Genomic DNA, 15,745 nt, shown 5'->3' with positions numbered 1-15,745 from the left:
TAATACTCCCTTTATTCGTTTTAGCACTGTCTTTGTTATTCACTATTGTCGTACATGTGTGTAACTTGATCCTGGCGCACATGTATTTAAAGCACTCGGTTTTGTCCTTAAAATCGGGTGTGACACAACTATAGAAAGAGTTTCTAGGATCAGGTAAAATGGTATTTCCAGGGGTGGGCTCCTGCTTTTTGCAGCTGAAAATAGCGATTTGTACGGCTGGATGGTCACCCACCCCTACAAATCAAATAAAAAGTTAAAAAAAGGAAAAAGCAGCCAGATCCATCGGCTGCCGCTGCATCCCGGTCACCGCCCTGCTAGCCACCCGGCACCCCGGCCGCTACCCCGACCACCGCTGCACCCCTGGTCACCACTGCCTCCCTGGTCAATGCCCCAGCTGCCACCCTCCTAGCCACGCGTGGAGGCCGTGCTGGCCCCCCACTAGCAACCAGCCACCATGCTGCCGTAGCCCGTGGAGGATGTGTTGGGGACCAGCCAGCGGTTGCCGCCCCACCCCCAGCTGCGCCCACTGGTGAGCTGGGTCGCCGCTCCGCCGGCCCACCCCTAGCTATGCTAGGCCCACCGGCCACTGGCCTCCGCGCTCGGGTTGGGTCCATGGTGCTCGGATCTTCCCGGCCAGCCACGCTGATGCGGGATGGGGATGCCTGAAATTCTCAAGGACTCGGGGTGTAGGAGCAAGACTAAGCCAGGCACCAGTGTTCCGTCTTTGAAGTCTCAAAGTAGACCATAGTGCGACCGGAGTGAGCTTTCCGCTGAAGTAGGCCACCAGCGTGGGGTTGGAGCGACTTGAGTCAGCTTTCCACTGGAGCAGGTCCCCGCAGTGGGCTTTTGTGCAACCAGAGTTGGCTTTCCACTGGAGCAGGTCGCCGGAGTGGGCTTTTGTGCGACTGGAGTCGGCTTCCCACCGGAATGGGCCACCGGAGTAGGCTTTTGTGTGATCGGAGTCGGCTCTCCACGTGCGACTAGAGTCGGCTTTGCGCCGGAGTAGGCCACCGGAGTGGACTTTAGTGCGATCGTAACGGGACAGCCGGCATTGGTGCACTCATGACGAGATGGGCAGCTTTCATGCAATTGTACAAGACAGTCGGCTTTGGTTAGGAAATTACTGAATTGAATCTGGGCTTATACCGTAACTTATAGTGCACTGTTGTTCAGTGAGAGATAGATGACGGTCTGACCACGCATGTGTCAAGATGTCGCATTCATGAACCCCCGAACCGCCTCCCACGCGAACCCGAGGAGCCCCCGAGTCACCTTGCGTGTGTGTGCGAAGAGCCACCAGGCGCACCCGGTGTGAAGTAGCTGTGTTCCCGATGCCATGCACGGTCATGGTGCCGTTGTCACGTCACTAGGTGCAGCTATCACCATCGCGTCGCCTTTGGGGTTGCTGTTGTCTAGCCCCCAGTGTCGTTTGCTGTGCAATTTGTGGAGTCAGCGTTGCCCCCGTGCCTTTGCCAAGCCCCATGCGGTGATGTTCCTGTAGCTTGGCGTTTATGTTGCTGCCGGTTAGGCACCGCCATTGTCATTGTCGTGCCATTGCGAGGCCGCGGCCACGACGGTGAAGTTGCGGGAATTCAACGTCGCTGCAGCATCGCTTACGGTTCACGCTGCGCAAGCTCATAAGCCCACGGGGCTGACGAGATGGAGCCTGATCACTGAGCATGCGTAGCTGTGCGGCTCGGAAGGCTTCACTAGTGGATAACACACCTTGTAGATCCAGTTGGATAGGGTCATAGATCCCAAAAATCCAACCGGACTCGGGACTAAAGAACCTACTAAAGAACCTCTTTAGTCCCGGTTGGTAAAACCAACCGGGACTAAAAAATTTGAAAAAAAATAAAAAAAAGGCTAGCTGCACCCGCCCTCACTTGCGTCCGATCCACCTCCGCTCGCCGCCGCTTGCCTCGGCCTGCCACCGCTCCACCTACCTCCGCTCCGTTCTCACCTGCCACCGCGTGCCTCCGCCCGCCCTCACCTGCCTCCGCTCCACTGCCGCCCGCCGCCGTCCATGCCCGCCCGCCGCCGCCGACCTCTGCCCACACCGGTTGCCACCCACCTCCTCCTGCGCCCGCCGTCGCTCGGCTGCCCACCACCCAGCCGTGCCACTGCCCTGCCCTTGCCTCGCTGTCGCTCCTCACTGCTATTGAGGGACGAGCAGAGGGGGAAGGGGAGGGGCAGCAGAGGGGAGGGGTAGGAGAGGAAGGCAAAGAAGAGAGGGAGGGAGGTGGCGTAGAGAGGGGTGAAAGGAGGAGAGGGAGGAGGGAAGGCGCCAGTGGAGGCAGAGAGGAAGTGCCTGGAAGAAGATAAGGTGGAGAGGCTGAGAGCTCTACCTGGAAGAAGATAAGGAAGGTGGAGAGGTGGGAGGGGGGGGTTGCTTGGAAAGGACGTTTTGTCCCGGTTGGAGCCACCAACCGGGACTAAAGGGACCTTTAGTCCCGGTTGAAATTACCAACCCGAACTAAACCTTTAGTCCCGGTTGGTAATTCCAACTGGGACTAAAGGGAGGGGAGGGCCTTTAGTCCCAGTTGGTGGCTCCAACCGGGACAAAACGCTCGCTCATCCCACTAGATGTTACAACTAGGACTAAGGGGGGGCTTTAGTCCTAGTTGGTCTTTATAACTGGGACTGTAGCTCCCCCATCGATAGCTTTCGGTGACTCATTTTTGACCCATGACTAAAGGCACTTTATATATACTCTATCTAATGTTGCTTCCGCATTCTACTCATTTCAAGGTATATGCTGCTGAAATTTTCTTGTTCGGCATTTTGTAGTGTAGTTGTCTGCGTGATACCTGGGGAGTTAAACCCGAGGCTCACACGGGGCCCAACGCATGGCGGCAATGGTGGTGCTTGGTTGCCAGGGGTACATGCTGCGAGGAGCACGGTGGAAGTCCCCTCTTGAAAAAGAAGATAGGAGCGCACATCAAGCAAGGTAGTCAGTTCACGTCCCGGCGAGAGGAAAGGGATGGTGTGACTGAATTTGGAGTTAAACACTATTGGAAAACATGGCATTAGTTCTGGTTGGATACGACTATAGATCCCAAAAATCTAACCGGGACTAAATTTTCGAGACAAAAGGGAGGATTCTTTAGTCTCGGGGCCCCTTTTAGTCCTAGTTGGTTTTAAAAACCAGGACTATAAAGTTAAAAAAAATAAAAAATACCCGCTCCGCTCGCACCCGCTGGCGCCACTCCACCCCACTCCACTCTGCTCCACACCGCTAGTGCAGCTCCACCCCACCCCACACCACCGCTAGCCCGCCCGCTCGTGCCTGCCACCGCTCGGCTGGCCGGCGCCGCTCCACCGTAAGCCGCCGCCCACAGAGGGGGAAGGGGAGGGGCAACATAGGGGGAGGGGGTCGAAGAGGAAGAGAAGGATGGGAGGGGGCGCCAGTGGAGGAGATCTGCATGAGAGAGGAGGAGAGGGAGGTGAGGAGATCTGCAAGAGGATAAGGAAAAGGAGAGAGAGGGGATCTGCGCCGCTGTGGGGAGAAAATATTAATGTGGGGAGAGAGGGGGCGCCACGTGGGAAGGACGTTTTGTCCTGGTTGGAGCCACCAAGCAGGACTAAAGGGCCCCTTTGACCCCCTTTTGTCCCGGTTGCTAATTCCAACCGGCACAAAACCTTTTGTGTCGGTTGGAATTACCAACCGGGACAAAAGGAGGGGGCGTCGGTGCGATTTTTTATAGCCGTTACAGCTGGGACTAAAGGGGGATTTAGTTCTGGTTGGTCTTTACAACCGGGACTAAAGCGCCCCCGGTGGGGGCCTTTGGTGCCTCATTTTTTACTGGGACTAAAGTCATTTTCCGTGAATCGATCTCTTGTGTGTTTACTTTGATACCTTCTTAACCTTCCGTGAGAAGTAAGTCGATATCTTGACCCATATGTTTGGATGTGATTTATTTATTACGGGCTTCTGCTTTTTTTTTAACAGAGCCAAATAAGAGAGTTGATGTAGCACACATATTATATAATAGAATGAGCTGCAGCAGCATCCGTTTAGTTTTATCATCCCTTCTCAAAACCTATAATGTCTGCGAGCATTCGTACCTTCTACGTCGTCTCCGCTGGAGGAGATGGCACACGACGTGATCATGACAAGAGCAACAACGCAAATAGCAGCAGCTGCTTCTGTGTTCATCATCTTGAACGGAGCTGCCATGAGGATCTCGGAGAAGAAGAAGCTAATTAACAATGTACTCCGTCTGTGCTCTTCTGTATCCATCTTGCGTGTATACATAGCCTAGCTAGGATACATCTCATCAGGTATGATATACATTCTTGGGCTCTCAGATTTGGTTAATTTACTCTCAAGATTCTGGATACATATATATCACAATGTGAACTGAATGAAATATGATATCCTATAGAATAGATTGAGTCAAATAAAGAAATAAGACACTATATCTTCCATTATCTCTCCCATTTATCCTCTATATACTCACCTCAATCTCTTTCTTCGGTGTGGTATGCTACATGCCTACATCAATGCTATTGATGGCTTGGGTTGCTCTTGAACCTGAACTTGATCTGGGACAGCGAGATGGCCTAGAATACCGATGACCTAAACTTGCAGCTGTGGCACTTGGAGTGCGCATGTCAATCTCTCAGCAGTGTCGTTCTTTCTGTAGGTAGGTATCTGCCTATAACAGCTTCCTTGTGCTTTCCACTTCTGGCAGATCTCTAATGTTGACCAATCAGCAAGCACACTGCAACAATGAACGAACAAGAATTAATCTCCATGCATGCTTGATAACAAGATAGTATCCTGTTCTGAAAAGTTAACGAAACACTGTAAATATAAGCTTGCATATACGTTGTTAAACTGAAAACGAAGTATTTTAGCTCAAAACAATCAATAAACTGGATTATAACAAAGTAACATGCACTAGCATTAGATGATGTTCCCATGTTGTCAGATAGTCTTTTGCATTTGTCTCTGAAGTGGTTAATTCTAAGTTGCCATATTTTCTTTCAAAAGTTATTTCAGTTAGTGAGGCGGAGATCACAAACTAATTTTCATTTGTTGGATGCTAATTAACTGCACCATCATGCTGAGTTTGGAGAGCAGAGTGGAACGACATAATTAGTTTCTCTTGTAGAAGAGCCACGAAAGAATTTGCAACCAAAGGGGAAATATAACATGAATGGATCGGTTCGCACGAATTCCATTCTTTTCAAACTGCTGGAACCCATGTGCTTGATAGTGGGCAGCGGACCAAGTATCTGTCCCAATAACAAATCGGGAATCTGCATCAGTGCTCCTTGTAGGTAAAACATCGAACGCATGGTCTGTTGTGCAGGCATGACAATAGAGCTATCAGAGGAAGAGATGCCTTTGTCAGTGGCAGATCGAATGAGAGGAACCCAGCAGGCAGCCTGAGAAGAAGACGAGCAGAAATTGCCACGGGCTCTAACCGTCTCTGACCACCGCGCAACCTCCCGGTCGACGGCGCCGGCGCTGCCGCGCGGGATACATTCCTGTGGGTGAGGGAAGCGCGGCGGACTGGAGTTAGTGGCACGAGATCCATGGACGGGAGCGCGGGATGCACGACCACAATGTCAGCGGTGGCCGGCGGTGCGGCGTCGCCGGATGCCATGTCCGCCGGCCCCGAATGTTCTGCCGAAGACACCCCGGTTTGTCCATCCATTTATTATCAATTTTTGCATATAGGCCCCTGCTTCGGTCTGGATCGGCGATTTGGCTCTGTTCCAAAGCAAATAATTCGCTCCAATATTAAGTGGTAGGGTCGCTCGATTCATCGACATCCTCCGTCGTGGCTCACTACGGGAAACAAGAAAATCGCAGCGAAGGGCGAAATACACTCGGTGAGCCGTTTGCCGAGTGTAACACTCGGCAAACGGCACATGGCAAACTCTGTGACGGCAAACAAGGTTTTGCCGAGTGTTTTCTGTCGCGCACTCGGCAAAGACTTTGCCGAGTGGCCAGAAAACACTCGGCATACAATTGTTGAAAAAAATAAAAAAAAACATGTTCCGGCCGCCGGCCGCCGCCGCCAGCCACCACCGCCAGCACCGCCACCGGCCGCCGCCGCCAGCCACCACCGCCAGCACCGCCGCCAGCCACCACCGCCAGCCACCAGCCGCCAGCAGCACCACCACCGCTAGCCGGGAGGGGAAGGGCCGGAGGAGAGGGAGGGGAGGGGCGCCGCCAGCGCCGGAGAGGGAGGGGAGGGGCGCCGCCCACGCCGGAGAGGGAGGGGAGGGGCGCCGCCCGCGCCGGCGGATCTGGAGGAGGGAGGCGGCGGCGCCGGAACCGGGGGAGGCGGCGGCCGCACCACCAGCACGTCACCACCATCCACACCGCCGCCGCCGCCACCATCCACGCCGCCGCCACCGCCGCCGCCGGCCACCATCCACGCCCACCGCCACCATCCACGCCCGCCGGATCCGGGGCCCCCGACGCGAGTCCCCGCCGGATCCGGGGCTCCCGACGCGAGTCCCCGCCGGATCCGGCGAGGAGGGGCGGATTCCCCGCTGGATCCGGCCGGATCTGGGGAGAGGGGCGGGGCGGCCACACGAGGGAGGGAGGAGGGGAGAGGAGGGGGAGGGGCACCGGTAGGAGAGGGAGAGGGAGAGGGAGGGAGGGCGGCGGCGGCGGCGGCGGCGGTGGGAGAGGAAGGTGGGGGAGGGGGGCGTCGGTAGGAGAGGGAGAGGGAGAAGGAGGGAGGGCGGCGGCGGCGGCGGCGGGGGCCGGGGGGGGGGGGGGGCGCTGGAGGAGATTGGGGGCCGGGCGCGGTCTGCGCGGGGGGTGAGGCCAGGGGGTTGTTTTGAGGGGTGGGGGCGGTCTGGTTTGCCGAGTGTCCTACGTGGACACTCGGTAAAGAGTTTCTTTGCCGAGTGTCCAACGTAGGACACTCGGCAAACTTTTTTTGAAAAAAATTTAAAAAATATCCAACAGTTTCAAAAAAATGCCAAATTTTCACACGAACCAATATAGGTTCTCTACTGACTATACAAAAAGTTTTGTAGTCAAACCGAACTCGACCGTCACTTCGACTCTAAATTTTATCGAATCCTTCTCAAAGTTACTATTCTTCTTCTGAGATGCTTCGGTTTGTAATCATCGTACATGATGAAATGTGCAAAATCTTCTCAATTTTTTTCCACATCCTCCACGTATTATATCATCACATCATGGCAAATCTCATAATTTTCAGACTTTGATTGTTTTTTTTACAATTTAAAAATACTACTGCCACACGTTCATGGTCGTGTTTCCTGAACAAGATGTTCGAAATTTCTTTTCATTTCATGGGTCAGGTCTCAAATTGGTCCAAATAACATGAATATCATTTTTCTACTCATTTTATTCCATAATTTGAATCACTTGCAGTTCAAATTTGACTTATACCAAAAATTCCCTTGAAATACAATTAATTAAATAAATATAGCAAATAAATTCAAAAATATACCAAATTTTAACATGGAGTACCACATGTTGTATGTGGGGAGTAGAAAAAATTTCATGGTGAAAAGAGAAAAAAAATTATTTTTTTGCCGAGTGTAAAAAAAAACACTAGGCAAACCCCCCTCTTTGCCGAGTGTTTTTTTTGACACTCGGCAAAGAGGGGGCTTTGCCGAGTGTTTTTTATTTAACACTCGGCAAAGCCCCGATTTGCCGAGTGTTTTTTTTTTGCCAAGTGTTTTTGGTTTGGCTCTCGGCAAAGAGCTTGTTTGCCGAGTGTCCGAAAAAAAACACTCGGCAAGAAGAAAACACTCGGCAAATTTAAGGTTTCCCGTAGTGGCTGTGAGCCGAGCGAGAGAGAGCAGCCGTGCGCTTGCTTCGCTGGTTGGCCGGTCATGGCGCCTCGCCGCTTGCGTGCACCCCATATCCTCCTGCACGGCGGCAGTTTTGTGGTAAGGCAATTGACAAGTCCACGGTGTGGCGATGCAATTTAATTTTCTGAATAGAGAACTTGCTGGAAGTATGGATTCAGAGGAGCAGAAGCAGGGTAACTAGTATTTCAGACACAGAGCAGAATCCCCTGCGGTTTTCAGCATGTCTCTGTTCACAACGATACACCGTCCCGAAATTTCTGTAGTGGCCTTAAGATACAATAAGCTCACACCGATACAAGAAAATAGCATTACTCATGAATGTACAACCCATAGTGTTCAATACAATCATCAACACGTTAATGATAAAGATGAGCTTGAGTGCTAGTATAAAGTAGTACCAGCTATAGCTTGAGTGCTTCATCATCTACCTGTCTTTAGCTTGCCACAGAACCTGATGAGCCTCCGCTGGCTATTGCCTTCACTTGCTTAAGCTCATCCAGCACCTCTGCCATGGTCGGTCTCTCATCCACATCTTCCTTGAGACATCGAACCGCGAGTGCGCCGATCCTGTCAAGGCACTCCATATGACGATGAGCCTGAGCATCATCATCAGACAAGATGTCTCTGTCGTACAACTTCCTTCCATTGCCCTCCTCCTTGCAGCACTTGACGAAGTCTAGAGGGAGGCTGTTGTCACCGTACTTGGCTTTCTTCCTCGTGATGAGTTCCAGGAGCACGACACCAAAGCTGTACACGTCGCTCTTCTCTGTGAAACGGCCAGATTTTATGTATACTGGGTCTATGTAGCTCATGTCCCCCGACACGCACCACTTGGAGTACATGCTGGCAACAGACACGAGCTTGGATGACCCAAAGTCAGAGACCTTGGGCGTAAGATCATCACTGAGGAGGATATTTCCAGACTTGATGTCCCCATGTACGTGGTTGTGGCCACCATGTGAGTGCATGTAAGCGAGAGCTTCTGCAGAGCCAATGGCAATGTCTACGCGCTCAAGCAGCCTGAGTGCCTCTTGATCATCAGCACCGTGTAGCACGTTGAACAGGCTTCCCTTTGAGATGAACTCAAAGACCAGCATGGGAACGTCTGTCTCAAGGCAGCACCCAACGAGGCGCACTAGGTTTGCATGGCTGATCCGGAACTGGAAGGTGATCTCATTCACGAATTCCTCCTGCGGAAGCGCCTCGCCTTTCACAGAGGCACGCTTAACCGCGACCCGTTGGGTGCCTTCATCAATGGTCCCTATGTAGACCTTGCCAAAGGCGCCTTCTCCTATAGTTTCTTTGTAGCTGTTTGTGATCTTCTTCAGCTGCTGCTCGGTGAAGATGTTTATACCCATGCTCTTCAGTATCTCACCACCATTTTTGTCAAAAAACCTCCTTTGCTTTCGTCTTTTAACGTCCATAATCACGAAACATGCTACCACGACGATAGCAAATGTTGCTGCAGACATAGAGATATACAAAAATTAATTCATATTGAGCCGTTACATTTGCTATGCGACTTGATTATATGTACATCTAGCAAACTAGCAAAACTGTGTGTTCTCAATTGCACAAGGACACACACCTAATAATAAATGTTTGGTATGATGTATACATAAAATTAGATGTACTTTTGTTTTTAATCACCAACTAAACTTAAGTGCCAGTTTACTAGGATTGCTCATTCCAAAATTGAAATATGATCGGTGATAGATGATCAATGAGCGAGTGCTCACCTATGATCGCTATTGCCCATGGTGGAAATATAGGCTGGCATCCGTTGTCACTTTTGCCATCTCCTTTTAGTCCAAATTTGCATTTGCACTTGTAATCACCTAGTGTATCATGGCAGGTGCTACTACTGTGACAAGGATTGTCATATTCTTGGCACTCATTAATATCTGTGTTATACAGGCATTCAAATAGTTAGTTCAAAGAAAAAATCAGCAAAGAATCCTCTGTTGCTTTCTGCCACTGAATTATACTGAAACATAACTTGCATAAGTAAACCTTAAAAAATTATTGGCGCGATATCTTATATGCTTGATGGGAAAAAAATTCCTCATGGATGTATATATCTAGACATCATATAGTGAAATAGCGTGCTACAAAGTTATTGCTTAATTCATATAGAATCCAAAAGTCAGTAATTATTAAAAATTGTGAATTCGACTTTATAATTGTCGACACATGCACTCTTATGAGTAGCCTATGGCGTAGTCTTCAGTTCACAGTCATTATACAGCCGTTGTTTTCTAATAGTTACTTAGTTGTCCATGAAAACATATATCAATACATTCCACAAAAATGTAGAAGCCGTCAAAAAGTAGTAATTTAGCTAGATTTGCATCCGATCTTATTAAAGGCAGGGAAATAAACAAAACTAACTTGTGCATCCCCCGATGGTGTAGGGATTGCCCCTGTATCCCTCGGAACAGTTGCATAGGTACCCAGACCCTTGTGTGGCATTAACACAGAAGCTGTGTTCACTGACACAATCAGGAGCTGTCAATTTTGCCGAAGGACCTGCGTCCTTTGCTGGGGGTCGGCAAGACCCATTACCCCTGATGGCCCAGTCAAGCACCATCGGGATCTTTTCCTTTGCAACCCAGCTAGCAAAGCTGTCGTTCTCATCACGAACGAGGTCTCTCGGATTGAACTTGTACCTATAAAATAAGTAAGCTTGCACAGTCAGTCACTCCGGGTAAAAGCTCGTTTTTGCTATCATAAAGTGCATAGTGTATATATAATTTCATCGAGCTGCATGCCGTAGCTTCTTTGGGATACAAAATATCACTGCAAAGCTGTATGATGCATACCTGCCTTTCTCGGCCAGGATGGCGTAGCTACAAGGGCTGTAGCTCCACGCAGGATTGATGGATCTGGTGCCGTTGTTCCAGTTGACCCCAATCGTGCTAAGGTTTCTCGAGATGAGCGTCTGGCAGCAGCCGAGACCAGTGCACTCCTCGCCATTGCGGGCTGCCTCCTCCAAGTTTTCGCAGGAGGTGATGCAGCCGGTGTAGTAGCTCCAATCGTCCCGGCCTTGCAGATACGCCAGGGTGTTGCAGCCGATGACCGTGAAGAAGTTTCTCGCAGTCGAGATGAGATACGGGGCGTTGACTTTCCAAACGAAGCCTTGGCTGGATTGGAAGGTGTTGGACGACGTGTAGCAGATATAAGAAACAGGGGCGGCCACACGCACCTCGCCGGCATCCAATGATATGCTGATGATCTCCAGGCTACCAGTGTATGGTCTCGGTGGGTTAAAGCTGTGGTTACAATCAACTCTGAAGTAGTCATAGCCTGGCCGGGCACAGTCGGCGCCGATGCCAAAGGGGTAGGGAACCTCTACGTCGCCGCACATTTTAGGGCAACGCGATCCCAGCGTTGGAGATGGTACGGGCGTGGCCACTGCCAGATGGGAAATTGCTAGTGTGCTAGCAAGGAGAAACCACAGAACTTGAGGCATGGCTACTAAGCGTTTCATGCTAATTGCTAACTTGTAAAGCAAGAGCAGTTAGGTAGCTTCCTCATCTCTGATCTGACAAAATGCATGGGCATATATAGGCAAAATACGCCAAAGAAAAGGAAGTTGTGCGATAAGCATGTGCCAAGTGGTACTCAAATAATCTCGTCTTCAGTTGAAAGCAGGAGGTGTTGAAGAAAGAATTTGGTGACATCAACAAGAACACTATGTGGCATCAAAGGTAGTCGCAAGAAGTTTACCTATGATAGATGAACCAAAATACAAAAAGCACGAGTTCTCAAGTGGAGTGTTACTGGCTTAATTCCTTAGCTAGGTGGCACAAAAAAAAAGAAGTAAATGCAGGACCGAGTGAATTCTCGGGGGCTACGAGTTTTTACATCGCCTACAGTAACTTTTTCCTTAACTTAGCTACTAATAGTAAATTAATGATATATTAATGGTTTGGTATGGTTAATCTTATACAAATGAGGAGAATAAATCGCTTTTACACCCTTCATACTGTTGCTTAAGTCATAATTTCACCCTCCAAAGCATGTCCATGCCCAGGCAAATGCATGCAAACTCTATCACAATACCAAACCTAAACTCTCGTAAAATTATAGCTTGAAGGACCCGATATTTACATTTAAATTTAATAATCATGTCATATCCTTACTCAAAGTGTCAGCCACTTATTTTCTAATTAATTTATCGAGTACCTTTTCAAGTCAAGTTGTAACAGGGTAAAGACAGTTCGAAATCTGAAACCCATACATATCCATGCATGTAATCTGGAATCCAAATTGTACCTAATGCGGGCTCATCATTGTAGCTGCTAGCTGTACACATAATCTTTACTAACACACCATTTCCCTTAGGACTTTTTGTTGGCCGGTAGCTATTCTATCTAAATGATAGTAGTAGATCAGAATGCAAGTTTAGCTGAAGCCATTGGATAATTCTAAAACTATGCGTTGGCTTGTACTAAGTTACTTTTCGTGCGAATCAGAAAATGTAATAAAAAATTAATTATCTCTGGTAGCACCATTTGGTTTAGGTACTTCAAAATCTTTAAAGTAGTGGTGTTAACTTAAGCCAATCTTATAACCTCTATTTGACTACATTTTCAGTAACAAAAAAGATAGTTATATTGAATCCCTCGGAAAAAAAACTATAGTCACATATTCACATACACGGGCGGACATTATTGAACAGTTATTCTCTGTTTCATTATAAAAAAAAACACCCATGAAGCCAACGACAAAATGAAAGCAATGGGAGGGTTGATCATGATGTCACTTGGGTATATTTAATCCATCTCCTATAGTATTATTGCTCGTAGAATAAACAAGGCATCCTAACAACATAAGATAAAAGGGTTGAATTTGGAGAAAACAACAGAAAAAAAGGAAATTGTAAAATAGTTTCCTGAAAAGTCTCACAATATCGGCTAACCACTCCATCCTTATCTGAGTATCCTTCAAGTTGCACTTTTGCAATGTGATCCCTTCGTTATAATTTGCCGTATTTATTGAAAGAGGTTAACAGGACGTACCAACCACCTTGCTTGCTCGTACACTTAACATAGCAGACTAAAGGGACGGACATAGATAAGTTGTGCACATGGTAAGTTAAGGTATGTTTGTATAAATAATTAACCTCGAGTTAGTATGGTATTGTAAGAGAGGCAGAGAGCTAAGAAACATTACCGAGGCGAACAAAATTAGCCGCCAATCACCCTCCATGCATGGATTATGGTACAGCAACGACCGGCTGGCTGCACCAGACACCAACGCAATTGCAGAAAGATGTGAGAGTTATCCAATAGAGCAGCGCGGTCCGAGTCATCGCTCTAGTTGTAACTTGCAGTTGGGTAAGTATGGTTATGGAAACACTACTGAAGAAATCACCTCTAGTACCGGTTATGCAACTGGTGCTGACCAATTGGCCAATTGATACTAGAGGGGGATCATTTAGTACCGGTTGAAATAACCGGTACTAAACCTTAGTACCGGTTGGGGATATCAACCGGTACTAAAGGACCTGCCACGCCCCGCACGGAGGCTGCCTCATTAGTACTGGTGGTATCCAAACCGGTACTATTTTTTTTCCTTTCTTTTCTTATTTTCTATTTTTTATTCTATATTTGTGTTTCATATATGTTTCCTTTACGTATAGTAGTTCTAATACGCTAATATATGTAAAGTTCTATATATCTATAATATTACATTTGAGATCTTAGAGAGAACCATTTCTGATAATAATTCAAATACATAAGAAACGTAAGTACTTAAGTTCATACAACACTACTTCTCTTGGAGAGAAGTTCAAAGACATAAGATAAATGTTACATCCATGCACACTACGGGCTTAGTCCGGATAGCTTACTTAGATATAGAGCATAATTCATATCCACAATCTTAAAGTCTAGAACGTCATCAATATAAGTTAGAGCATGAACTAGTGCACTCTCAAGCGCTTCAGAATGATAATAATTTGGATAATCATAAATATCAAACAATGGTGTGTCCGTCGCTTGAGATGCCTTGTAGAAAGAGAGCTTAGTCTGGAGCATGAAATCTCTAGTGCGTGTCGGGTATCCATCGCTGTAACTATATCCCAACCTTTCCACGAATTGCTCCAGAATCACTTCAAAGCTTATTGCCGCAAAGGTTTGATTATAGATATCCTAAAAGAAGAGAATAACATTATTATGAAATTTAAAAGATGTAACATAATTGAAGATAAAAGGATGATTAGATCCATACCATGTCATGTTGATTCAGATGACATAGCCTCTTAGCAGTCATAATCACACTACTGCTTCCCTCCTCAAGCACCTTTATTTTAAAATATGAATAGTCTGGCACAAAGTACCCATGATCCTTTAGCTGTTGCAGGCTGCCTCCACAGTGGTCCTTTCAAAAGTTATCTTAAGTGGTGATGCTCGACCCCATGCGGCAATTGCAACCATTGGCTTGGGCTGCCCTGATACTCTTGGTGCTCCTCGAATGTTTACATTATTAAACATTGCAGAAAGAGTTTTCACGTTCCATGTGCAGTTCAGAAAGGGCTTGGCATTGGCTCGAAGGGGCTAGGAGGGCTCCATAGCTGTCATCATGACGAAATACATAAGATCTATGAACTGATCTATAAGAAGATACCATTGAACCACTGGAAGTTCGGCCAAGGAAAGATGACTAATACACGATGATGCCATATATTGTACTTGTACTAGCAAGAATAAAATTCCTCCTAGCTTTGAAGTTAGCAAGAATCCATTGCAAACCTTGGATGCTGGTAGCTGTAGAAAGCATCATTGTGGACATCTTCGATAATCAACCTCTATTGGGCTTACGCAATCAAAATGGATAACCCATTTCCCGAGTAGTACTGCCATGAGGACTTCAAATGATCTTTGCAATCATCTTTCCTTGACCGAACTGCCAGTGGTTCATGTTGTTTGCGAGTTTAGAGGAGGGCTATCTTCCAAAGGTCACATTTGTTGTTGTGCAGAAGATGATAAACATAATGTGATGTTCTTTAAACATGTTTCAAAGACACTACCATGTGATAAGCTGATTTGCCTTGGAAAGTGGTGGAGGAGTTGGTGAGAGGTCTCGAGTGTCAACTGAGTCCCTTGTAAACAGAAGAATAGAGCGAAGAAAAAGAGAAAGAGCAAGAATTCTGACTTATTCACGTTCAAAGAAGCTTAACTCCGCTGCCATTGGTCTACTCTAGGACAAATGCCTCAGTCAGTACCCAGTTGATTCAATGGTGTCTTCTTATAGATCAGTTCATAGATCTTCTTATAGATCAGTCCTCATCCTTGTGGAGCTTGAGCGCCTGGAACTACGTACATGCACATGAACTGGAGTTGCAGTGCCAACACATTGGAAAGTGGAATTAAGTGGAGCCTAGGCTGACATAAATTGTACCTAGAACATCAAGTCAGCCCAGGATCCACTTAATTTCACTTTCCAAGGTGCTCGTAGAATTGGAGCTCATCTCAACCAGCACCGTGAAGGGCGGATGGTTTAAAAGCAGATGCTTTAGAATATCCTTACAAAATTTGTGTTGTCTTATCCTTACAAACTTCCTTTGACATTTACTTCCCTCCACTATGGACTGTCCCTAAACATGTTTCAAAGACATTACAACCATGTGATAAGCTGAGTAGACAAACAAAGGAGTATACATGGACATCTATAAGGATGCAACCAAGAGGTGGAATATAACAAGGAGTTTGGCTGATTTGCCTTGGAAAGTGGTGGGGGAGTTGGTCAGAGATCTTGAGTGTGATTTGACGTGGTACTTTAATAGCTATGATACAAGTGAGACATACATAACATATCATTACAATGCATCACAAGTTTAGAGGAGGGCTATCTTCCAAAGGTCACATTTTTTGTTGTGCAAAAGATGATAAACGTAATTTGATGTGCCCTAAACATG

General features: G+C 47.5%; 1 protein-coding gene across 1 annotated transcript; it reads right to left on the bottom strand.

Annotated features, from left to right (window-relative positions):
* Positions 1 to 7,974: 7,974 nt before the first annotated feature.
* Positions 7,975 to 11,381, bottom strand: LOC117866905 (wall-associated receptor kinase 4). The gene is made up of 4 exons (XM_034751202.2): positions 10,644 to 11,381; positions 10,213 to 10,490; positions 9,561 to 9,725; positions 7,975 to 9,283 (listed from the first exon to the last, which is right to left on the bottom strand). Exons 1-4 carry the CDS (start codon positions 11,309 to 11,311, stop codon positions 8,256 to 8,258), a joined length of 2,139 nt encoding a protein of 712 aa, XP_034607093.1. The 5' UTR covers positions 11,312 to 11,381; the 3' UTR covers positions 7,975 to 8,255.
* Between the last annotated feature and the right edge of the window lie 4,364 nt (positions 11,382 to 15,745).

Source organism: Setaria viridis, chromosome 8 (genome assembly GCF_005286985.2).
Source record: "Setaria viridis chromosome 8, Setaria_viridis_v4.0, whole genome shotgun sequence".
In the NCBI taxonomy this organism is placed as follows: Eukaryota; Viridiplantae; Streptophyta; class Magnoliopsida; order Poales; family Poaceae; genus Setaria; species Setaria viridis.
This window is presented reverse-complemented; position numbering and strand designations above follow the sequence as displayed.